Source organism: Culex pipiens, chromosome 3 (genome assembly GCF_016801865.2).
Source record: "Culex pipiens pallens isolate TS chromosome 3, TS_CPP_V2, whole genome shotgun sequence".
NCBI classification, from domain to species: domain Eukaryota; kingdom Metazoa; phylum Arthropoda; class Insecta; order Diptera; family Culicidae; genus Culex; species Culex pipiens.
In genome coordinates, this window is record NC_068939.1 from 45,409,762 (window position 1) to 45,435,523 (window position 25,762).

At 40.5% G+C, this 25,762-nt stretch overlaps 3 protein-coding genes across 3 annotated transcripts; all 3 read left to right on the forward strand.

Moving 5' to 3' along the window:
- The first annotated feature begins 1,431 nt into the window (after window positions 1–1,431).
- LOC120420120 (uncharacterized) lies at window positions 1,432–25,234 on the forward strand. Its single transcript, XM_039583069.2, has 4 exons — window positions 1,432–1,689; window positions 1,760–1,837; window positions 23,826–23,995; window positions 24,061–25,234. Exons 1-4 carry the CDS (start codon window positions 1,525–1,527, stop codon window positions 25,220–25,222), a joined length of 1,575 nt encoding a protein of 524 aa, XP_039439003.1. The 5' UTR covers window positions 1,432–1,524; the 3' UTR covers window positions 25,223–25,234.
- On the forward strand, window positions 4,745–6,659 carry LOC120420122 (nuclear pore complex protein Nup50-like). Its single transcript, XM_039583071.2, has one exon. It carries the CDS (start codon window positions 5,563–5,565, stop codon window positions 5,968–5,970), a length of 408 nt encoding a protein of 135 aa, XP_039439005.1. The 5' UTR covers window positions 4,745–5,562; the 3' UTR covers window positions 5,971–6,659.
- Window positions 10,438–15,520, forward strand: LOC120420119 (uncharacterized). Its single transcript, XM_039583068.2, has 4 exons — window positions 10,438–12,274; window positions 12,335–12,559; window positions 12,617–13,540; window positions 13,600–15,520. Exons 1-4 carry the CDS (start codon window positions 10,810–10,812, stop codon window positions 15,204–15,206), a joined length of 4,221 nt encoding a protein of 1,406 aa, XP_039439002.1. The 5' UTR covers window positions 10,438–10,809; the 3' UTR covers window positions 15,207–15,520.
- Window positions 25,235–25,762: the final 528 nt, after the last annotated feature.

The window sequence follows — 25,762 nt, forward strand, 5'->3', positions numbered from 1 at the left end:
ATGGGTTTTAATCGTGTTTTTAACCGTTGTACTCCGTTGTACACAAACATTAACATAGGACCCTATTTAAGCTAAACTGGGTCCTAAATTTAAGATTACGTTTGTGATATTATTGCTCACAGTGTTAAAGCGTATTTTTCTGAGGCAATGACCTTTTTTACGATGATATAGGATTTAAAACGAATTAAAAAAATAACTTCGCGGCCCTTCTTGAAAGAAAAGTTTCTACACTGGTAAACAGCATTACACTTTTTCAGTTCACTTTTACACACTTGTATGGGATTTTTCAGTTCAAGTATGATTACACACTTTCGTGTAATCATACTTGAACTGAAAAATCCCGTACAAGTGTGTAAAAGTGAACTGAACAATGTGTAATGTTGATTATCAGTGTACTTGACAGCTCGTTCCATGGGGACCATAGTTGATCCATCGATAAAATGTTGTCCTATTAATTAATTTGTTTTGCAATAAAATAAAAACATGTTAAAAGAAAAGGTGTTTAATCGTTGTACAAACTAAAAAGGGTCAAACGAAAAAGTGATCAACCACCGGGGGTTGAGTGTACATAAACATTTGCATATATAGGGCTTTAAGCTCGGCTTTAAGACCTTATTTTAGAACCAAATTGGGATAAATTGGGTCCTAAAATGAAGCTTGGATTGCTGATATTATTGTTTACAGCGATAAAGCTTATTTTTATGAGTACAATGACCCTTTGTACGATCACAAAGAGTTTAAAATGGATTTTTAAATCAATTTGGAAAAATTAGCCTCGCGGTCCTTCTTGACAGAAAAGTTCCTACTTGACAGCTCGTTCCAAGGGGACCATAGTTGATCCAACGAAAAAATGTTGTCTTGTCAATATTTTTTTTTGCATTAAAATGAAAAAAAGTGATCAGAAATGGTTTTTAATCGTGTTTTTTACCGTTGTACAAACAAATTGACATAGGGCTTTAGTACCCAATTGGGTCCTAAAATGAAGCTTAGATTGCTGATATTATTGTTTACAGCGATAAAGCTTATTTTTCTGAGTACAATGACCCTTTGTATGACCACAAAGAGTTTAAAATGAATTTTTAAATCAATTTTGAAAAATTAACCTCGCGGTCCTTCTTGACAGAAAAGCTCCTACTTGACAGCTCGTTCCAAGGGGACCATAGTTGATCCACCGAAAAAATGTTGTCTTGTCAAAAAAAAAATTTGCATTAAAATGAAAAAAAAGTGATCAGAAATGGTTTTTAATCGTGTTTTTTACCGTTGTACATAAAAATTGACATAGGGCTTTAGTACCCAATTGCATCAAGCCCCCCTCCGAATACTATTCTATCTCCACCACTGGAGTTGTAGCGTCAATCCAAAGCGAAAGACTCAAAACACAAACGAAAAGGCCTTTTCAAATTTGTGTTTTGTTTACATTTCTGTTTTTACCTGGCTGAGAAGTGCGCGCAGGAATCTGCAAGTTCAATTTTAGTGCCGCCGCTCCACGTTCAGGAAACTTGAAACCATACCGGAACTGCCACGATGGACACGGTAATGGAGCTGATAAAACCGCCCTACAACTTTGACAACAGTTGCTACTTTGACGAGGAAAATAAAATCCGCTTCGAGCCACCGATATACGAACAGCGCTATCTGACCGTGTTGCGACTGCTCGAGCTGGACCTGTGGAAGGATTCGTTCAAAAAGGTATGATTCCAACATTCGGTTGTTATCGTTGTTATCCGTGAATAGTTTTGATTATTCAAATTCATTGCAGGTCGTCGAATTTGGTTGCGCGGAAATGAAGTTTTTTACACTGCTGAAAACCTTGCAGAGCGTGGAGCAGATTCTCGAGGTAGGTGGACATCGTCGATTTATCAGTAATTTTTTAAAACTTATTCTTTCTCTGAAACCCCTTCCTCGGGATGAAACATTCCCTGGACAATCTTTACAAAACTGTGCGACGGCTTTTCAAAATAATTCTGTGACCGGTCCTCAAGGCTGATCGTAAAATATTCAATAGATAATTTGAGTGTCTAAATTTTTAAAAAATAAGCTTCAGATCGAATTTATACATACTATGATTTTTTAATAAGATTCATTTTATTTATTTTTTCTTTATTTGTTTTTGCAATAAAATGAAGCTAAACACGGCGTGGCTGAAGCAAAATATTATAAACCGAGATACCCCATCGCAGATTTATACGTAGAAAGTTGTGTTTTACCGGCCTGAATCAGAAGCTATGTATATATATATAAAAATACTGCGTTTTTTTTTTAAATTAAGTATTTTAATTTTCGGCACTGATTAATTGATCTGGCGTTATAGGTGGATCGATCTTTAAAAAAAAATTATTAAAGATTTGTAGAGAAATGTCTCACCTTTAAAACGCATTTTAGGGTTTGTAAATCCGTCTTGATTGTCAAAGGATATTTCGCTTTTAAGACAACCATATTTGGGCTGATTTTTGAGACGCAAACATGGTCCCAGAGGTTCAAGGTCAAACGAAGCTCGCATAAAAGACGGATGTCTTAAAAGTGGAATGTCTTTCGACTATCTAAACGAATTTACAAACCCTAAAAAGCATTTCAAAGGTAAGAGATTCCTATACAAATCTGTAATAAAAAATATGTTTTGAAGATCGATCCATTTATAAGGCCAGATCATTTAAAAATCAGTACCAAAACTCAAAAAAACGCAATTTTCACCGATAGAATCTTTTCATATATTTAGATTCTGATTCAGGCCGGTAAAACACAACTTTCTACGTATAAATCTCCGATGGGGTATCTCGGTTTATATTATTTCGCTCCAGCTACGCCGTGCTAAATAAACGTATTTATTTGGATTTCGCCTTTGTTTTTTTTAAATGTTTTTTTCTTCCAGAATCAAACATTCTTATTATTTTTTAATATCATTTCTATATTGATAGTTTCAGAATCAATTATTAAACTATAAAATGGCGCAAGATAACAAATTATTTCGTAAAAAAGTGAAAAAACTTTGATTGCTGTCTAGAAACGCACAATATGATACTAAATTTAAACTTCTAACAATTTTTACTATGTACTGCAAATTGAAGCTTATATTTTTGAGGAACTTGATTTTATAATTGATTTTATTTTAATAAGTGAGTAAGCAAAATATAATGTATTTGTAAACATTGCCGTGATAACGTTTTGTTTGAAAAAGCTTATAAAAAACAAATTAGTCATACTGAAAGTGAAGATTGCTGCAGAGAACTTTAAAACATTAAAAAATTTCTCAATATGATTTTGCCTTTGTACGCACACAGCAAATTCTGATGTTCGTTTTTAGTTAACATCTGGTGCTTTTTTTTAAGGTCCAATAAACCAAATTTCCAGTTTTTTTTTTTTTTTTTTTTTTTTTTTTTTTTTTTTTTTTATTTTTTTTTCCCTGGAGATGGAGCCACACGTTGCCGTCGTTTCAGGGCTATTTGCAAAGATGGTTTCCGATGTTGATATATATCACACATTTATTTTATATTTATATACTTGTGTTGATAGAAATCACAACTATTGTACTATGTAAAATTGCAAGATATTGATTTTTTTTATTTGCATCTCAATATTCTTGTTTGTAAAATCTGCTTTGAACAGGTTTTAATCTTTTTGATACGTCGTTAGCTTAGGTAGAAATTCATAAAGCACAGCAACGCTTACACAAAACAGTAAGAGAGGCCTCTTCTAGGCATTGTGATTTTTTTCGTTTTTTTCAAAGTGGGTGTTAGGTTAGGATTTGGTATTTTGATAAATTAGTTTTGTTGCAAGGCACTCAGAATAGTTAGTATTTTTTTGTAACTTTAGGTTGTTTAATAGTTCCAGACTCCATCTGTGTGTAAGTGAGTTAAGTAATGCTTTCAGAATCTCTGATTTCAATTTATGTGGTATGCTAACCATTCGGAATAGTCAAAAAAATCCATAGAGTCTCGATCAATCAGTAATGAAATGATATCGGACAAAATTCGTTAATCTGTTGAACTAACGGTTTTCGGATTATGGTTGTATCGACCATTGTTGCGAATCGAGGATCTACTGGAGTTTTGACGATCAAATGGAGCCTAACATTTCAAAGGGACACATGGTTTTTGTGAACAGGGATGCATCTCTCTCACTCAAATGACAGTTTACATAATGTATGATAGGGATACACTCTTGTTTGCAGAGCTTCTGTGCCCTAATGAAATGGAAGGCACGAAATCCGTAATAACAGTTCAATGGAGCGCGTCTGCGTTTGTGGACAGACAGTCTATCCCTTTCGCTCAAGTGACAGTTCACGTCAAGTAAGAGGGGGATAGACTGCTTGTTTACAAATGCAGATTCGCCCTATTGAACTGTTACTACGGAAATAGTCGTCTTAACAACGAGTGTTCAACTTGTAAAGTATGAACTGTTCAGTTATGTTTATTGGGTTAAAAACAAGGTAAAGGAATGTTTGGCATTTGGGAGTTTGAGATTCAAGTTTCTTTCAGAAAGTTTAGTTTAGGTTGTTGATAAATGTTTGTTTTCCGTAAATAATAGATTGGACTTTAATCAATGGTTAAACTGGTCGAAGTGTACTATTTCATTTGCACATCTGCTTCTAGTTGTAATGTACGATAAGACTACTGACAGACGCGACAGGACGGGGCCCAGAAAAAAATGCATCAAGATTTATATTCCATAGACAAGTTAGTTTTCATCTTTCGGTTTCCAGTTTTTTTTTAATTTCCTTTAAATTTGAAATACATCATAGGCGAGGGGCAGGACACATGCTCTAATCAATTAAAATAATCGGCTAATTGATTAGATATTATCAGTTAATCAATTAGTGTGACGCTAATCAACTAACGGTTCCCACCTTCTATCATTATCTTGGTCTGATGGAGAAATGTCAAAAAACACAAAACAAAAACTTTTTTTCCCGCAGAAGCCACAAAAGTTCCGTCGGCTGGTGAGCCGACTTGCCCAGAAGTTCGAGGACCAACCGAAAAAACGCGTCATTACGGATTCAAACGGATTCACCGGACAGATTCCTCGGGCAGCGGTGGATTGTCGTCGGTGTTTGGTGCGGCGAATCCTAGCCGACCGACGGAGGAACCAGTCCATTTTCGCATCTCAGTGGAATCGCGAAACCTACGAATAGGACGGCGGCCACGACGCCACGCAGGGAGCCAGCATCTTTGCTACGACCGACTCGAGCAAGATGAACTTTTCCAGGGTTGGAAGCCCGCCAATGAAAAGCACAGTAGACTCCGGCGGCAAGAACACCGGGGATGAGAAAAATGCAGTTAACGTGAAGGCGCTCAATGTGGCCGTGGTCGCTGGGATTTCGGGGAAGTTCAAGGAGAATCCGATCTTCAAGAATTACGAATAGTATCTTTTTAAGTTCGAGACCAAGCAGAGTAGCATGAAAATGGACACAAAGGAGTCAACGGCCGCATAGCCGGCCACCAGCGGCTTCATGTTTGGAAGCGCCAGCGACGACAACAAACACGGCCGCGGCACCGTCTCCAGCGGCAGCCAAACCATTCAACTCGACAAGTTCCACGGTTTGGCTCGACAAGTTCCACGCCCGGAATGGGCTTCAGCTTCGCCAAAGTGGCCAAACCCACCAAGGACAGCAAGCCGGACGAAAAGGCCACCGCTGATGACGACGAGGACGAATCGTCCAAGGTTGAGTTCACGCCGATCAAGGAAAAGGACAGCATCTTCTCCAAGCGGTGCAAACTGTTCGTCAAAACCGACGGCAACTACTCGGACAGTGGCATCGGAACGCTGCACATCAAAAAAGTGGACGTGAAGATGCAGGTCCTGGTGCGGGCCGACACCAGCATCGGCCAGATTCTGCTCAACATCATCCTTAACGAGGTGGTGCCGGTGCAGGGAGACGAAGCCACCACCGACGTCGGTGCTGCTGCGGGTAAAGACCCGCAAGGAGGCCGACGAGCTATATGCCCAACTACATGGTCATGGAATATTGTTTAATGTTTCACTAAAAAGGAAATAAATCTATTAAAATTTGAAAAAAAAAACAAACAGAAAAATGTTTTCCACTAAAAAGTTTAATTCGGACGTGGAGTCCACGGTCATGCCACTGTGTCATGTACTCCCACGTTCACTTCAACGACGGCCATCAGCACCGCAGAACCTTCTCCAGTCCGTAACCCGATCTACGTGCAGATCCGCTTTCATCCGGCGCGTCAACGCCTGGACGATTTCTAGAAGAAATCCATCGAAACGCAAACGAATGACCTTGTAGGTAGACGATGTCGCCACCGTGGTGGTGGTACCACGGCGACTCTCGAAACCATCACCACGCTGCAGTTCATTCGCCGGCCACATGCTCGGGAACACCATCCGCGAGCGGTTGGTCCATGATAATCAGTAGTCAATCAGCAAACAGGTCGCCGAAGACCGAGCGCGACCCAGCTCGAGGCAGTGATGGAGACAAAGCCGGTTCTATTACGGGCGGCCAGCATCCGAGGCGAGAGCAAAAAGTCGGTTGTTACCGGAACAGAATCGCAGCAGTAGAACCACTCAAACGAGAATGTAGTATAGAGTTATCTACGTGCGCATGTATTGCGTGTACGTACACGAAAAAAAGTGAGGTTAAATTTTGTACCAGCCAGCAAAACAAATGGTGTGCTAGTGTGTGTGAGATCGGGCTTAGATAGCTCTATTTTTCCTGCGGTTCGGATTAAACATTTTAAAGCTGTCAAAATGACTTCTCTCAACGACAAGATAACTAAATATAAGATGGGAATGGACTATCAAATCAGCGCTAATCAATTAGCTAGTTGACGAAAATCAGCGCTAATTAATTAGTGTAAATCTGATTGATTAACTGTGTCCTGCCCCTCGATCATAGGTGTCCTTTGTATAAATCTCAGATTATTTACATTTTCTTATTTAATTAACTAATAATTCAATTTCTTCCGGGCCTTTTTACTTTGAATCATAATTTCAGATTTCCTTTATTCAGTGTTAAACTTAGATTAACGTAACTGCTTAAGTCATCCAAGTTCTTACTACTCACACCTACACTAATTTTCTTTCACCTTCCCCCTCCTGATCCTCTATATCTTCCGGTGGTGTTCATTTGGTATGCAATACTAGTTCGGCCACTACCCTATTTTCCACAAGAAACCGGACTTGGACTGACTTGAGGCCGCGTCCCCCACCTTGCTCCGTAAAACGAAAACGAAAACGAAAACGAATAAACCAAATTTCCAGTTTTTGCTTTTTGGGTGTTTTTAAAACCGCCTTAAATGAAAACATGGAAAGTGAACATAGTCCAGAAAGCACTGAAACTGATAGCTCCGGGGAACTATGGAACGAGCAACAAGCCCAGAAACCAAACACAATAAAACACAGAGTTGAAAATATTATGGAAAAACTAAAACTACAGCTGCCTCTCTCTACAATTTTTCAAACACCAAAATGCCCTCCGTGGAAAAAAAATTAGATCAGACAATACACTAATTAACAAAAACAAACAAGGTGCAACCAATGAAGAACTATACTAGCAACCTTCTACGAGAGAAAGAATAAGAAATACAAATTCAGTGATATAATCTACACGGACGGCTCAAAGATGAATAACAGAACCGGCTATAGTGTTTGTCATAACCAGTCAGTCATAAAAAAAAGAATGAATGGAGCTTGCTCAATTTTTCACGCAGAGTACTTAGCAGTAATCACTGCTTTGACAATTATCAAAAACCAAAATTCAATCAAAGAATACGTTATCTGCTCTGACTCACTGAGCGTAATCTTAAACATCCAAAAAAAATCGAATAAACAACAAACTCAAAGATAAAGTCCAACTATTAAACAAAGAAATAGAAGCCAAAGGGAGCTCAGCCATTTTTATGTGGATCCCAAGCCACATTGGAATCCCTGGCAATGAAAAAGCAGACCAAGAAGCAAAAAACGCACTTCAGCTAAATATTAGTGAACCTGAATTACTTTTCGAAGAAATCAAAAAAATAGTGAAAAACGCTATATGGAACCAAGCACAAAATGAATGGCACAATACAACAAACAACATACTCAGAGAAATTACAAATACCATAAAACCCTACTCCAAAATCATAAATCAAAATAGAAAAAACGAAGTAACCCTAACCAGATTAAGAATTGGGCACACTAAATTAACACACAAATACCTGCTAGAAAAAGAAGAAGCCCCCAAATGCCCCAGGTGCTACCAACCAGTCACAATTAAACACATAATTGCTGACTGCATTGGGTACGAACCAGAGCGAAAAAAAAATAATATACCACCAAATGTCCGAGAAGCATTTGCCGATGATGAAGAAGCAGCAAAAAAAATTCTGCAATTTTTCAACGAAGCCAACCTAAGTACACTCATTTAACGAACTCCCAGCCAGTCAGTTGTGAAGCTCCGAACTAATAAGCGATAGCCCAAAATCCATTATGGGAAACGAAACGTCGAAGGAAGATAATGTGAAGCAGATCGGTGATCAACAGGTCACTGTAATCGAGAATCAAGAGGTGCACACGGAAACCCTGGAAAGATCTGAAATCAACATTTGGATAACTTTGATTATGGGACCATCCACAAACCACGTGGACACTTTTTTGGAAATCTCAACACCCCCCCCCCCCCTCGTGGACAATTGTCCATACAAAAAAAAACTTTTTTGTAGGGATCGTGGACAATCGCCATACCCCCCCCCCCCCTCCTAAAGTGTCCACGTGGTTTATGGATGGTCCCTTATGGTGGCAATTTTGCTAATGCTGAAAATACACAGCATCATCAAAAAAAAAAGATGGAAAGAAGCAGCATACAAGCAAGCTCGTGAGATGGCCGCAGCCGTCAACAAATCAAGGAGTACCAGGATAAACATTGATGAATAACACGACGTGCGGACCCGATAGCAGCAGGAAGAAAAAGAAAATCAAAAGTGCTATTATTAAGAGATGAAGTGAAGACCTTTCCAAGTGATGAATGCACACAAGTGTAAAATCTCTCTAATTCAATAAAAAAAAAACCGCCTTAAATAACAAAACTGAAAATTTTGTTTATTGGACCTTTAAAAAAACTCCAGATATCTACTGTAGACTGCACTACTGAAATTTTCAGTCAGTATTTATCTGAACTTCAGTTAAAATTTGTATGGAGCTGGAGTATGATGTTCAGGATGGTTTACAATTTGGTACCATCATGGGTACCATTTTTGACTCGATTTTGGAAGATTTTTTTTTTCATTTTTGGAAAAAATATTGTAAAATTTAGGTAAATTTTTGAAAAAAGCCCCTATATTATGTAATTAGTTTAAAACGGTGAACTTACAATTTTTTTCGTATCTACATTAAATTTTGAAAAGGTTAATTAACTCTGGAAATTAGAGTTCATTTATCTTATTGATTTTAAACTTTAAATTTCATCATCCCGGTACGAGAATCGAACTCACGACCTCTGGATTGGAAACCCAGCACGCCGCTAGTCGAAACTCATCCCTTACCGGTCAGTACTCGCAGTGAGCATATTTACTCCTTTAAGGGATCTGACTTTGCCGAGCCAGACAGGAATCGAACCCATCACCATCCGCTTACAAGGCGAAACCCGTAACCTCACGGCCACGGAAGCTCGGCAATTAATTGATTTAAGGCTAGTATGCACATCGGAAGGAAAGGGGTCAAGAAACAGCTTTAGAAACAGCAGAACAAAGGAGAGGGAGCGATTTCTTGGGGCTTTTCTTCACCCTCTCTGACTTTCTTGCGCTGCCGCTGTTGCCCATTTGATTCTTTTCCTTGGCCGGTTCTTTGGTTCTTTCCGAAGTGTAGTATTACCGCTAAACCAAGATCTATCGAGAAATTAAAAGTGAGAGTGTGTGCGTGCAACATGGAGTTAAAATTTTCGAAGTGCCATAGAGATATCCACGCGCGAGAGTGTGTTAGTTTGTAACAAAATTTACACGCACACAAAGGCAAATCGAGTAGAATGATTCGTCTGTCAAAATCAGCTGTGTCCTTTGTTATACCACGAGCACGTGGAAAACAGCTGGTTTCTACAGACGATTGATCTACTCGATTTGCCTATGTCTGCGTAAAAAAAGTGTAAACAAAATCAGCTGCTTGGAATTCAGCCAATCACAATCGTTCAAAACCAAAACAATACTTCAAATACAAAAACTAACACAGAATGATGGTGTGCGTGAGAGAAACCGTGGAGATCCTTCACTGCAACTGCACAGAAAGTTTAACTCCATGTTGCATATACTTGCACATTTAATTTCTCGATACCCATTCTTAAACCAAAACATAAGTATTTTAGAAGATTAAATTTTAATTTCGAGCAACCCTGTCGAGAGGGAGGCCCAACACAAAACCAAAACTACCACAGGGCATGCCGCGCTCGTTCCGCCAAAAAGGCCTCTTCCCTCCTCTGTTTCTGTCAAACACCAACATCTGTCATCGCGCGTTCCCTTTTGCTCCCCACATTCGCTTCGCGTTTCGACGTGCAGCCAGAGCCTGTTCGCGAGTTTTGTGTCAAGTCAAGAAAGGAAAAAAAAAGAGGTGCAAGGAGGAAATCGGAACAAGAAGGCCAGCAGCAGCACTTTCACGCCATAAAACCGTGACCCCGTCCGCGCAAGGCAAGTTCCGAGGTCGCGCCGGCTGCCATCCGAAACGTCGTCGCGATTTGGAGAGCGATGGAGTGGGATCACCCGGAAACGTTTACTTGAAGTTTGCGTTCCCCTTCCATTTGAGAGAAGAAATTTGGTTGGTTGAAACGAGGTTGTGGAACCGTTTTGAGGCGACGAGGGGTGGCCAGGATTGTGTGGGGGTGGCGCAAGGATGAGTGCGGATGAGTTTATTTATAGCGTGATAAACAGTGATACGGTGGGGCAGCTGGACTTGAACGTGATTGCCAACACGTTGGCCAGTGCCGATGCGTTGATCCGGCAGATAAAGGCCCAGCAGGAGGAGAATGGTGCGCTGAAGGAGAAGATTACGTCGTTGCGGAGTTCGGCGCTGCAGATCAAGCAGCTGTACGAGGCGGAACTGGGGAAGAACCGAGGGACGGCGGAACGCGAGCAGGATTACATAAGGCAGCTGGGGGAGCTGGAGGAGCGGACACGGGACGCGGAGAATGCCCGGGTCAATGCGGAACTGCGGGAGAAGGAAACGGTGGCGGAGTTGGAGCGGAAGCTGGACGCGAGCCAGGAGCGGTACGACGGGTTGGCCGGGGATGCGTTGAGGAATGCGGTTCTGCTGGCCGAGAGTGGGCTTCTTCCGGCCGACCAGCAGCCACGGCTTCGAGAGTTGAGGCACTACTGGCAAAGTCAACAGCAAAGTGGGGTGGCGTTGCCGGAGGACTTGGTGGCAATCTTGGCTAAGAAGAAGTTCTCTCGTAAGAAGCGACGATCGGACGCGGAGTTCCGCGATCAGGCCACGATGACCTGTGGTCCCACGCTCATTTCTACGGCGGTCAACACCACCGCAGAACCTTCTCCAGCTGCCGCGCCAGCCAAAACCTTTGCCGACAAGGCCACCATGTACTCTAGCTCGACCGTGACCCGGTCCACGTGCACATCCGCCTTCATCCGACGCGTCGACGTTGGCGTCAACTATCCCGAGGTCGTGCCCAAGTCCATCGACGACATTCTGCGCGAGTGCGTCATCGAAATGCCTTCCCTCCTCTCACCCATCCTGGACGACCTCCCGCCAGTCCAGAAGGAGTCCATCGAAACGCAAACCGATGAGCCCGTTGAAGTCGTCGCCGTCACCACCACAACGACCACGACCACCGTCGGAACCAACACCACGCTGCGGAACATCCGCCGGCGGTTAGATTACGTACGCAAGACTGAAAACCTCGCCGGCGGCTTGACCATCAAAAAAGAGGAAACCATCTCGCCGGCCAGCTCGATCCAGAACCTGCCGACGGCCGTGGCAGCCGCCGCCGCCGCAGCCACTCCGACCGAAGTGAACCCCCAGCTGACGCAAATCTGGGCCCTGCTCGGCGAAACCATGTTCCGGCTGCTCGGCAATGGGCGCATGTTTGACAGCCAGCAGCAGTGCTTCAACACCATCAACGAGCGATTGGCCATGGTCAACAGCCTGATCGATCCGGAAGCGGTCCGGCGGGGACCGAGCGCGACCCAGCTGATGATGAGCGAGGCGCTGGCGGCGGCGGCCGCGCAAGCTGCGATGCTCGGGGACGGAGCGAGGAAGGTGACGCCGGTTGTGAAACGGGCGGCGAGCGTCCCGGCGGGTGGGAAAGGCGGCGACGATTACGAGGCGGATGTCGCCGAGGAAGGTTTGGCGAATTTGCGTTTTGAAAAAGGGCATTTTTAATTTAAAATCACTTTTTTGGTAGCTTCCAACGAACCGTGGGAGGATGTGCCTTCGGAGCGGTCTCCGGAGATGCCTGACGAAGAGGAGGAGACTCCGGAGCAAAGGCCGGTGATGGAGGTTGCTGAAAATGTGATTCAACAGCAGGAGCAAGAACAGGTTGTGAATGAATTTACTGAAACTGCTTCGGAGGCGTTGCAGGAGATTGAAGATTCGGTGGTGGAAAGCTTGCCGCCGGAGCTTGAAGAAGGTAAGTTTTTAAGTTTCTTTTAATTACCAACTCATTATCAAAATTTCAATTTTCCAGAAATTGTAACGTCTTTGCCAACAATTGAACAACCTGTGAATACTTCCTCATCAACGGATGAAACCAAAGAAATCGAAAAATGCTCAAAGGAGCAAAGTCCTGCGGCAACGTCGGCGGTTACTTCGAACGAAGAGCCCGAAAAGATCGCCCAAGAAAGTGCCTCCGTTGAACCGGAACAAGAACCCGTCGAAATCCAAGCCACCTCCTCAATCGAACCGGCTCAAATTCGGCCAGATTCGCCGCTTGCGATAGAGACCGAAGAAATTCCCAGTGCCCGCTCCCCCACACCTCAAGAACCCGCCCTCAACCAGTCCCTCCCGGCGGAGTTCACCCTGGCCGACCTCTCCGACAGCGACGGTGCGGGCAAGAAGCACTACCTGGACGTGCGGCTTGGCGACGATGGCAGCGACTCGGCCACGGCGACCGACGACGAAGAGTCCACCGAACGGATGATGATCATCGTGGAGGGGTCACCGGCGCGGTCTATGGCTAGCTCGAGCTGCACCTCGATCGGCAGCAACGGCACGTTGATATCGCCCATCAAGGTGCGCGAAACGAACGACCTGGTCAAGGATCAGTTCAAAACGCCGACGAGTCCGGCCATTAGCAAGCGCAAGCTGCGCGAGCGGACGGATTCGGGCAGCTCGGCCGGTTCGAGTAGGAGTAGTGCGGGTGCGAGGAATCCGAAGAAGCGGGGGCGGTTGTCACCAGAGACGGAGTCGCTGCTGGAGGACGATTGGGATCGGAAGTTTTCCACGATTAAGGACTACTTTGCGCTGCCGTCGAGCTTGAACCCGATCGATAGTGGTGTTATGTGGGATGACGAGGACGATGAGGACATGGACGAGGAGTTTAAGATGCCGTTGGAACCGCTGTCGCAAACGGTTGTTAAAGAGGAGCGGAAGGTGGCACCGGTTTTGGAAGGTTTGTTCACTAGAATTTACAGTATTTCAAGCAATACCATAACATAACTTTCATTTCAGAACCCAAACCCTCGACCAGCACCGCGCCCTGGAACGACTTCAAGGTCCCCCTGCAAATTGACGTTCCTCCGTCGAACATCGCGACGACCGATTCTCCCGAGTCGCCACCGCTGGAAGATTCGCCCATGTCGCCGGACGCGGAAGCATTTACCGCCGAAGATTCCCCAATGTCCCCACTCCCGGAAGACGACGGCACCCCCCTCAGCTACGATTCGCCAATGTCTCCGCCACCGGAGAGTCGCGGCTCGATGTACACCGTAGATTCGAGGGTGATTCCGGTGAATAACCCGCTGGCCAGTAGGTTGTCCCAGGAGTACGACAATACGCCGATCGGCAAGACGATTGCGCGGTACAGCAGCGGGCGCCGAGCGGAGGTCCTGCGGAATATGGCGCCCGAGATGGCGCCCAAGGAGGCGGGAATGGTGCGACGGATTGTGGCCATGATCCAGAGGCACGTGGCCGCAGAATGGACGGTGGAGAACGTGCAGCGGAGTTGTGCGGAAATTTTAGCCCTTACGGACAATACGAGGTTGATTTCGGTGGCGGTCATGGACTTTGGTGTGGCTCAACAGGACTTGGTGCTGGACGTGCAGTGTTCCCCACCGGCGCCGGTCTTGCCGAAAACGGTTCAGCAGTTGGTGTTGCTAGTCAAAACGATGAACGAGACGCTGTTTACGCTGGACAAGGTTCTGTTGCATGAGATTGACCGGCGGGTGTTTACGCTGAAGGCCGGCGCGGACAAAGTCATGCTGGAGACCGTTACGACGCTGACGTACCTCTACATCGGGATGTCCGACAGCAGCCGGTTGTACGGGTGCACGGCTCGACTCTTCATGTACAAGTGCTTGTACTACTTCAACTTCAAGGGTCTCCCGCTAATCTACCTCGTCCTAAAAGCCTTCCCGCATGCCTTGCCCAAAAAGGGCAGCGTCTACTACGACAACTCGGACGCCATGGTCAGCACCATCCGGACCGTGCTCATGAACATCAACTTCATGGAGCGGAGCCACGCCCAGGATGCGGCCCTCTACAAGAAAGCCGAACTAATGAAGCTGTTCAAGTACTTTTACGGCTACCAGCCCGGCCAACCCACGTACGACGAACTCATCACGAACCTCGTCGAAAAGATCAAAGCCAACAAGCTCAAGAACGTCGACTACTGCCTCATCCTGGTCGCGAAACGCAAGGGCTACGAGTGGGCCAAGGACGCCATCGTCCAGAAGCACCTGTACCCGCTCCTCAACGACTACCTCAAGCAGCTGGAGCACGCAGACCGCACCGACGCGCTGGACGATCGGATCTGCTGTCTCATCTTCACCATCTCGGCGATCCTGAAAACGCAACCCAACTTCCAGGACGTGTCGCGCTTCATGCAAATGTTCGGCAACATTGTCCAGCTCGCCGGCGGCAACCAGCGCGTGCAGGAGGCGGCCGTCGCCGGGCTCGTGCGGTTCACCCGCTTCGGGTTTGCCGACATCTACGAGTGGCTGTGCCGGTGGTGCCCGAGCTACGAAGTGAGTGGCCGCACGAAGCTGATGCTGGCCACGTTCGTGCACCGGAAGGATGCTCGCTTCTGGAAGCAGCTCAACCAGGGCGAGATCGTCTAGCGTGTGTATGTGTGTGTGTGAGCAAGCTTATTTATTTAACCGTACACCTATCTGGTTGTACGGTACCCGCCACACTCAATCCCTTGAATGGTATCTTCAATTGAGGCGAAGATATCCGTTGGTCCGTTTTGTTTTGTGTGTAATTGCGTGAAAGAGGATTACGAGAGTTGCGTTTCTGAAAGCAATCAACCAGAAGTTTCTTTTACTATATATTTGAAAGAAATAGTGTACATATTTGCAAACAGCCAACCTAACTTAAGATTAATTCAATAATAAAACAGTCAAGTTTCTGAAACTGATTAAATGAAACAAAACCGGGTGTTTTTCTATGTAGTCTTACGTGGTGATTATTGCATTCGATCGTAATATTACGATCGTTATTTCTCGACTCACGATCGAGATTTCTCGATGGTAAGATTACGACTTACCATCGACAAATCTCGATCTACCATCGAGAAATTACGATCGTAATTTTACTGTTGAGAAATCTCGATCGTGGATCGAGAAATTACGATCGTAATTTGTAATACCATTTTTTGAATATTTTTTATTTAAACGGCATTTTAATTTCAAAAATTTCAAAAGTTTCAAAAAATTCAAAAATTTTAAAAATTTCTAAAATTAAAAAATTGAAATTTTTTAAAATTTAAAAAAAAATCGAAAATTTCAAAATTTTTAAAAAATTCAATAATTTCAAAAATTTCAAAAAATTTTAAATTTTTTTAAAATTTCAGAAATTTTAAGATTAAAAAAAATAAATTTAAAAAAATTTAAAAACATCGAAAATTAAAAAAATTCAACAAATTTTAAAAACTTTGAAAATTTCAATATTTTTTAAAATTTAAATTATTTTTTATGTTTTAAAAATTTCAACAATTTTAATTTTTTTTAATTTAATTTTTTTTTAATTTATAAAAAAAATGAAATAAAATCCAATCCAATCCAATAACTCTTTCGCGAAAAAACTGCATTTTCTCCTGATTTGTTTTTTTTTCTCTTTTGAAAAAGCACACGATGTTGAACCAAACTGCATCAATAACTCGAAATTGATAAAAATGCATATGGGACATTTATGCGATCAGGGGCAGTACAGTCCACACTCGATTATCCGAAGGCCTCGCAAAAAATTCACTTCGGATTATCGAATCACGAAAATACAATTTTTTTCGTTGTTCAATTTTTGATTGTCGAGCTAAAGTGATTTAAATTTTTGTAATGCAAAATGGTGGCCAATAAATTTTTTTGATTTTTTTTTTGAATTTTTTTAGATTTAAAAAAAAATAAATTTTTAATTTTTTTGAAATTTTCGAAATATTGGAAATTTTTGAAATTTTTATAATTTTTGATTTTTTTTAAATTTTTATAATTTTCTAATCTTTTAAAATTTTTGAAACTTCTAAAAATTTTGAAATTTTTAAAATTTTTAATTTTTTTTAATTTTTGAAATTTTTAAAATTTTTAAAAAAATTTGAAATTTTTGAAAGTTTTGAAATTTTTAAAAAAATTTGAAACTTTTAAAATTTTTAAAATTTTTAAATTTTTTGAAATTTTTAAAAAAATTAAAATTTATAAAATTTTTAAAACTTTTTAAGTTTTTAAAATTTATAAAAAAAATTAAATTTTTAAAATTAAAAGAAATTAAAATTTTTGATATTTTTAAAATTTTTGAAATTATTGTTTTTTTTTTTAATTTTTGAATACTTGAATTTTTTAAAACACGTATCGAGATTTTCTCGATCGTCAGTCGGTAGGTCGAGAAATTACGATCGAATGATCTCAATCTACTTTCGACAAATTACGACTTACAATCGACAAATTGACCGGGACCGTGGTGTAGGGATAAGCGTGATTGCCTCTCACCCAGTCGGCCTGGGTTCGATCCCAGAAGGTCCCAATGACAAATTTTGAGACGAGATTTGTCTGATCACGCCTTCCGTCGGACGGGAAGTAAATGTTGGCCCCGGACTAACCTAAAAAAAAAAAGGTTAGGTCGTTAGCTCAGTCCAGGTGTAGGAGTCGTCTCCCTGGGTCCTGTCCTGGTGGAGTCGCTGGTAGGCAGTTGGACCAACAATCCAAAGGTCGTCAGTTCGAATCCCGGGGTGGATGGAAGCTAAGGTGTAAAAAGAGGTTTGCAATTGCCTCAACAATCAAGCCTTCGGACACTTAGTTTCGAGTAGGAATCTCGCAATCGAGAACGCCAAGGCAATGCTGTAGAGCGAATAATTTGAATTTGATTTTTTTCATCGACAAATTACGATCGTAATATTACGATCGAGAAATCTCGATCGTGAGTCGAGAAATTACGATAGTAATACAGTCGACTCTCTGGTTGTCAATATCCAAGGGACCGTCGAGGAAGAGAATCATCAGTTTACAGAACGATGCAAAATGAAGACTCGATCGAAAATATTTTTTTCTTGATACCCAGCTATGGGAGAGAATCATGGCAACGTCCATCAAACAAAAACAAACTACCTAATGTCAAACACCGCCAAGAAAAATGTCTATGCAAGCCATGAGAAAGTGAAATTATTGACAACCGGAAGAGATTTTTAAAGCAAACAGAATCCAAGGGACCGTCGAGGAAGAGATCCTTCAAGCAAGGGAAAATATCGAGCAATGAAGATAATTGAAGTATGCAGATTGAAGGGACTGAAGAATTCATCGATAGATGGAGAATTATTGATATCGAGAAGATCGACAGCCAGAGAGTCGACTGTATTACGATCGAATGCAATAATCACCACGTTAGTATTTTTTTCGTTTGCTGATCGAAATAAGTCGACATATTCGTGAAGAGTGCTCGATTGGCAAAAATTGACCGAAATTTTCCCAAGAAGCAATTTTCCGAAGAATGAGCAAATTTATTGAACATATTTTTATTTGTTTTTGATGATTTCTAGCAAAACAATGCCAAAGGGCCGTTGTGGGTTTGTAAACAAAGAGTGCATCCCTTTTGTGCCAAATGTAAACATCCTTAGCGTGAGCAGGACACACTCTTTGTTCACAAACCCACAACGGCACTTTTGCATTGTTTTGCTTGATTTGGATAAACTTTCTATGACTAAAGAAGATATTTTGCATCACGAGTTCGTCCATACAATTTTGGCAGGCTTTTAAGTTATTGAAAAAACTTGTAGGTACAGAGCGGACTCGTTAATTCGAATTTAGCTCTTTCGAATGTCCGCTAATTCGAGGGCTCGCTAATTCGAACGTATTCGAATTAAAAAGCAGTCAACCGTCAAAATCAGTTGTCAAATTGATGTTGACGTTTCAACACAATTTCCGAACACGTGGTTTCAAGCTTTTGACAGCTGTCAGTCGTTCCAATTAGCGAATTTGGATTCGCTCATTCGAATGCAGAAAAAAGCAAAGCAAACCACTTTAACGACCCCCGGGTCTTTTGTGGTCTGAGTTGCAAGTTTCTGCTCATTTCTAGGCGTCCGCCCAGCAGACCAACGTCAAAAAACCAAAACAAACTGAAATGACAGAGGGGTGCAAAAATCATGTTCAATAGATAAAAAAAAACTTTAATTTAATTTTAAGTCACATTCAAAAAATATGAAACGTAAGGATTGTAAATACATTTCATTAACTTTTATTTTTATATTTCATGAGAAAAATATTATGCATCGGTGGTCCCCTCGTTATTTTTCGTACAGCCCAGTTAGCGAGCAGCATTCGGTGACTGTTACCGAACAGGTACTGTACAATTGAGGCTTCGAATAATCGAGCCTGAACTGCAAATCAATAGTATTTAAAAAACAAAAATTTCTAAATTCAAAATTGAACATTTTAAAAAATTTAAGAAATTCAATATTTTTAACAATTTTTTTAGTTAATTTAGAAAAAGTATCTGAAACATAAAATTAAAAATATTTCTTTTTATTTCTTGATTTTAATATTTCAGAATTTATTTTTTTTAAGTTATTGAGCTTTTGTTTTTATGAATCTTTAATAAAGGATTTTTTTGTTTTTTTTTTAATATTTAAGGCTGGTACAAATATTTTTAAAAGTTTTTGTCACCCCCCCCCTTCAAAATTGGCCCGAAAAATCAGGGGGCAAAAAAATATTTTTACAATAAACTTCAAAATTTCAATGAAAATTCAAGTGCAACCAACTGAAATCAAATTAAAATACATTCTCCTGCGTTTAAAATCATTTTTAGCATGTTTGGGTTCATTAAAAAATCTTAAGATTTTTTGAAAATTTTCGATGCAAAATCTTTTTTTTCGATACAATTTTTGTTTTTGTCAGATCTTAGATTTTTTGAAAACTAATGATTGCAAAACAACTGAACTAGTGTAAAATGCATTTTAAAACACTTTTTTCATTTAAATGTGAAGACTATGGCTTGTTATTTAAATTTTTATATTTTTTTATTTTTTTGCCCCCCCCCCCCCCCCCGCCCTTGACCTCAGGGCCGAGGGACAAAAACTTTTTTAAATATTTGCATCGGCCTAAATTTCTAATAAAAAAAAATTTTTTTTGGTAGTTACGAATCTTTAAATTTTTAATGTTCGCAATTTTTATCCTTGACATAATTTTTTAATTTTTTAAAAAAATGTAATTTTATTTTTTTAGATTCTGAGTTTTTTTTTTGCAGTTTTTAGTTCCAGAATTTTTGATATTTAGAATTTTAGAATACAATCCAGAATTGATTATCGAAGGCCTTGGATTTTTTTTTTGTTCATGATTCGATTATCCGAAGACTTTGGATAATCGAAAGTTCGTAAAATTTAGGCTTCGGATAATCGAGTCTAAATTGTTATTCAACAATACACAAAATATAAAATTTAAGGATCTCAAACATTTTAATATTTTGAAGAAGTTCAATTTATTTTTAATCTTTTAGATTTAGAAATAAAAAAAAACTAAGTATCGGTTATTCAAAAATTTTGTATTTTTTTTTCAATATTTTAAAAACTAGTTTTCTTGAATTTTTAGAATGTTTAAATTTTCGCATTTTTCTTTTTCTTTTTCTTTTTATTTTTTTTTTCATTTGAATTTTAATAGTTTGGAATTTTTTATCTCGAAAAGTTAGGAATTTATATACTTTTAATTTCAACCTTTTAAATTTTAAGAAATTTGAAATTTTCATAGTTTAGAATACTAATTTGTTTTAGAAGTTTCAATTTTTTTCCATTTTCCAGTTAGAATTTTTGCTTTTTAAAAGTTTAGAATTTCGGAGTTTTTTAAGTTTTATACTTTTGTATTTTAATGTTAAAATTAAAAAAAAATAGTTCCAGAGTTATTGAACCTTTGAACTTTTTTGAATAAATCGAGATTTCCTCTATCGTCGATCGTAATTTGTCAAAAAATTACGTTCGAATTACCGTTGACAATTTAAAATCGTAATATTTCAATCGAGTAATCTCAATCGTGATTCGAGGAATTACGATCGAAATACAGTCCATATTCGACTATCCGAAGCCTCGATTGTCCGAACTTTCAATTATCCGAAGGTTTGTATGGGACTTCGGATAATTGTGACGTAGGTGCTTTAAGCAGCCCCTCGTATCTGTCAGTGGACGAATGACAGAAGACTCTAGATCGAGTCGCGCGAGCAAACGATACGCTTTGCAATAAAATGGGAAAGTTAATAAAAACGTTGTTTTAATCTATTACAATAATCAAATCACGAAAAAAATAAAATCGTTTAACCTTAACTTTAACCTTAAATTCGAGTTCTGCGACCCCATTTTAGTCAAATTTGAATGGTTGATTGTCTATTAACCCTCTACAACCCAACCCCGCTTTTGGACGGGCTTCGATCTAAAAAATCGCCAAAAATCAATTTTCAACCAATTTTTGATGTTTAACAGGCATTGGAAAGAAGAACTCTTAAAATTTAAGAAAATTTTAGGGTTGGATGTTTGATTTGTTTTATGTGACTTTGCCAACCAATGGTTTTAAAAATGTTATTTTTTTAGGGGTCAATTTTGGCTGTGTTATTTACTAACATTTCCTATATTTTAAGTAAAAAGAACTAAGCAGAAATTTGTAGTGTCTCAGACTATGCCTCTACGCATTTTTTTAAGCAATTTAAATGATAACGGTGTTATTCTAGAACAAAAAATTTGAAAACAATCACAAAATTTTTCGTAAAACAAAAGTTGCTCAAAATAACTTCCTAAACACGGGAGAAATAAAAATGTTCGAAAAGAAAATGTTGGGCAGTAGAGGATTAAAATAAAAAATACATTTTTTTAATATTTCATTGCAGCCATTTTGGCCACCATCTTTAATTTATAAATTACTAATCACTTTAGAGTAGTTTAGGGGTCATACTTAAGCCACTTAAGCTAGACAATCAAAAATATTATATTTTAAATATTAAATATATTAAATATTAAGAAAACGAAAAAAAAAACATTTTTTTTATTCGATTAACCGAAGTGAGCAACTCTCTACGAAATCGGCCGATTTCGACCATTTTTATTTTTTTTATTTTTTTATTTGACTCAAACTTTGTGCGGGCCTTCCCTATGACCAAAAAAGCTTTTTTGCGTCATTGGTTCACCCATACAAGTCTCCATACAATTTTGGCTGCTGTCCATACAAAAATGGTATGTAAATATTCAAACAGCTGTAACTTTTGAGTGAAAACTCATTTTCCCAAAATCAACTAACATTTTAAAAGGGCCAAACATTGAATATTACGCCCATTTAAAATGCTAGTCTTGATTTAAAAAATTTCAAAATATTTTTTTTCGAAAAGATCGGAAAATTTCACGAATGTTTCATGTTATAACATTGAAAATCGGACCATTAGTTGCTGAGATACCGACATTAAAAAATGGTGGGTTGGTGGTGGGTGACTAAGAAAACTTCAATTTTCGTAGGGGAAATCTACCCTTTCCAATCAAACACCTATCTTCGTCATATGGAGAGTTTGATGCTCGATTACAGCTCCAAAAATACTATTTGGGCTATAAACTTACCAGCAACAGCACCGCCTCGAGTAAGCACACAAATTTATGCCATTTACTGGCCAAAAATATCTTATTTAATGCACTTTTGATCAAAATTTATATTTTGCAAAACCATTTCTCATCACGTTGCGTGCACACACTGACACACACGCGAGCAGCTATCAACCGCTTAATGAATTTCGCAAAAATCATCTTTTCACTTTCGCCCAAGTTTACACAGCTATTTCGGGATAAAACTGCTTCCAACTACCGGGAACATGTTCTTTTGGCCATATTTTAGTCACTCACTTGTTAAGTAGTCCCGAAACATGTAATTAATTAGCAAGCGCCATAAATAAAAACAAACGCACTGAGTCACTTGACGTAAAGCCTATTCTAAACGAAGGTTGAAGAAAACCGAGCGAGAAGCGAAGGCAAATAAAGAACAAAGGATGGCCACCAACACCACCAGCAGCGCATCCAGCGATGCCAGGAAACTTTCCCTATAAATGCCACTTTTCGTGAGCGTTCGCTTAAAATTTCGTCACAAATGGCAACAATAGGCAGACACAAAAAAGTGCTGGAAGAAAAAAGAGCTAAGCCGATATTAGAAAGGTGGGCGTGGCCAAGTGCATTCTCGTGTGATTAAAATACCCCTGGGAATTATTATTTTTTAAATGCTTGTAAAAGGAATAGAATAACTTTTGATAAAGATCAAATTAAACTGAAATGTTCACAAAAAGTTGCTCTTCTGGTTGGTGTACTTGGTTTCAGTAAATTTCAAGGAACACTCCAGATTATGCAGCATCTTTCAAACACGATCGCTTATTAGGCTTAAAATGGGTATATTTCCCCTATTTCTTTTTCTTAAAGTGGCTCTATTTCAGCAACCCGAGGTTCAATCTTCAATGTCTCTTAGACAAATTTATAGCAAATTTTCTGAACTCTTCAAAAAAAATATTTATAGAAATGGTCACTCATGGTCACTATTTTTAAAAATCGAAAAACTGCAAATATTTCACTAAAATGAAACTTTCGGTGGCTATATCTTGAAAACGGAGCCCTTTATCAAAAAATCTGTACTATTTTTCGATTGCAAATTCAATTTTGCATGATAAAAATAATGTCAAATTTGTTTTTGTATAAAACTTCGATTTTTTCCAAAAATCACTATTTTTTCAAAAATTCATAACTCGGCGGCAGATTTTTTGACCATGTTTCTCTATGGCTCAAAAGTTGCGGATTTTTGTCCCCTAAAACATATCAAAAAATCTCGAAAATCAAAAAATACGTATTTTGTGAAATTGAGTTTTAGTGAAAAAAAAGTTGATTAAAAAATCTGCAATTTTTTTTCCGTGTACCATTTTTTTTTCTAAAAAGTCCTCAACAATACCTACAACTTTGCCGAAGACACCAAATTGATCAGAAAATTTACTCAAAAGTTACAGCTGTTTGAATATTTACATACCATGTTTGTATGGACAGCAGCCAAAATTGTATGGAGACTTGTATGGGTGTTTGAGCCAAATCAAAAAATACAAATAAAATCCATTTCCGGTTTTGGTAGAGAATTGCTCAAGTGAAATTTTGCCATGGCCTTCGAATATTCGAGTCAGGACTGTACTACGATCGAGTGCAATAGTCACCACGATTGCAATCAAGTGCAAACCATATTCCCAAGAAAATCTCAATTTTCAACTCGTAGGTCGACATCGACGAGGAGCTGATATCCAAGTGGGCCTACACGGTTCGCCCACTAATGGTGGATTTTATCCAGCGCCGGCCGAGCAAGTTTGCCGTCGAGGTGTGGCGCGGCAGCATCGCCAGCTACAACGAGTGCCTCCAGGACACGGACGTGGTCATCGGGATCGAGATGTAAGTGGGCGTTCGGGGTTCATATCGTTTTGGTTAAGGAATAATTACAATTTTCGATTTTTTAGCATCGAGCACCTGTTCCCGCTGGTGCTGGAGGCCATCCCACACAACATCTTCGGATTGATTCGACCCAAGGTCGCGATGTTCAGCACGCCCAACTCCGAGTACAACGTGCACTTTGATGGTCTGCTGGAGACTGGCTTTCGCCACGAGGATCACAAGTTCGAGTGGACGCGGGCTCAGTTTCGGGAGTGGTGCGAAAACATTTGCCAGCGCTTTCCGGAGTACGTGGTCAAGTACTTTGGCATTGGGCCACAGCCGAAGGACTCGCCGGACGTGGGACCCGTCAGCCAGATGGGAGTGTTTGTGAGGAAGGATTTCTTGGAGGTGTTGGAAGCGAAACGCGCTGCTCAAGCTGAAGGTGGAGTGGTAACGACGCAAGTCGCGCCCACGGTACAGTCTGAGGAACCACCTGGACCTTCCGGTGAAGGTCAACCAGCCGAGCCAAAGATCTACTTTGATGAAGAAGTAGGCGAAATCGTCATGGAACGGGACGAAGACCCTGATGATTTTGACGCGGCGGTAGCACCAGGAGAAGGTCTTGAAGAGTTCCGTGATGTCCTAGACGAGGTGGATTCCAACGGGGACGACATCGATCCGAGTGACGACGAAGATCAACCGCTCGGCCGTGACATCGATTACTACGTCCCGGTCGAACGATCACGGAACGACAGCGGAAACTACGACGATGAACTGCTCGATCCCACCAGCGACGAGTACAAGCTGATCTACAGCGTTGATTACCCTGTGCAGGAACCCGACCTGCGGCAACGACCGGAACGCCTGCTCGAAGAAGCGGAATACCAAATCCGCAGGTTAAGACTCCAGCAGGAAGACTACTACCACTACGAGGAGAACGAATACCGCATTCCGCTGCAGCTGGTAGTGTCCTGCATGAACGTTGAACTGACCACCGATTTGGACGAGTTGAGGCCGATTCTGGCGGGGGCTTCGTACCGCATTTCCGAAGAGAACGTGATAACGCTGAACGGGGATGACGAGTCGGTGCTGGGCAGTGAGGAGGACTTTGAGTACGATTTGGACGAGGAGGAAGTGCCGGCGGAAGGAGAGCAGGGTAATGCGTGGGATGGGGCGGATGGCGGCGGCGGCGGTGGTGGTGGGCCAGGTTCCGAAGGGGATAGGCTCGATGAGGAACTGTGGGATTAGTTGGGGTGTGAATTTTACGTGGGTTTATATATATATTTTATGAATATACTATTTTTTAACTCAAACCGTTGTGTTTAATTATTGGTTTTCCTTCCACTCGTAATTTTTGTATTTAAATGTTTTCATTTTTGAATTTGACTTTAATTTTACGCAGATAAATGAAACTATTATTTCTTATCAATGTTAAGTGTGAGTATTTTGCAGGCCAAGGGTGGATGATACTGATGATGCCCCTTTGGTTGACGCTGTTAGATCATCTTGGTCAAACTAGTTTGGCTCTGGTTCCTTCCATTGCCCTATATACAGGGTTGTTACGGACGGCGCGGATCGCTGGCTAATTTTGCTCAGGCGCGCATTTCGCGCGGATAGCAATTTTGATAAACAAAATAATTAAGAACGATAGAATTTCTTTCAAACTACAAAGGAAAATATTATTAGGAATTAAATAAATTCAATCTCTTTCGTTGAATGCGAAAACATCAATTTCTAAGAAGTTGTTAATGAAGAAAATTTTCTTCTAAAAATTATTGATTTTTTTTT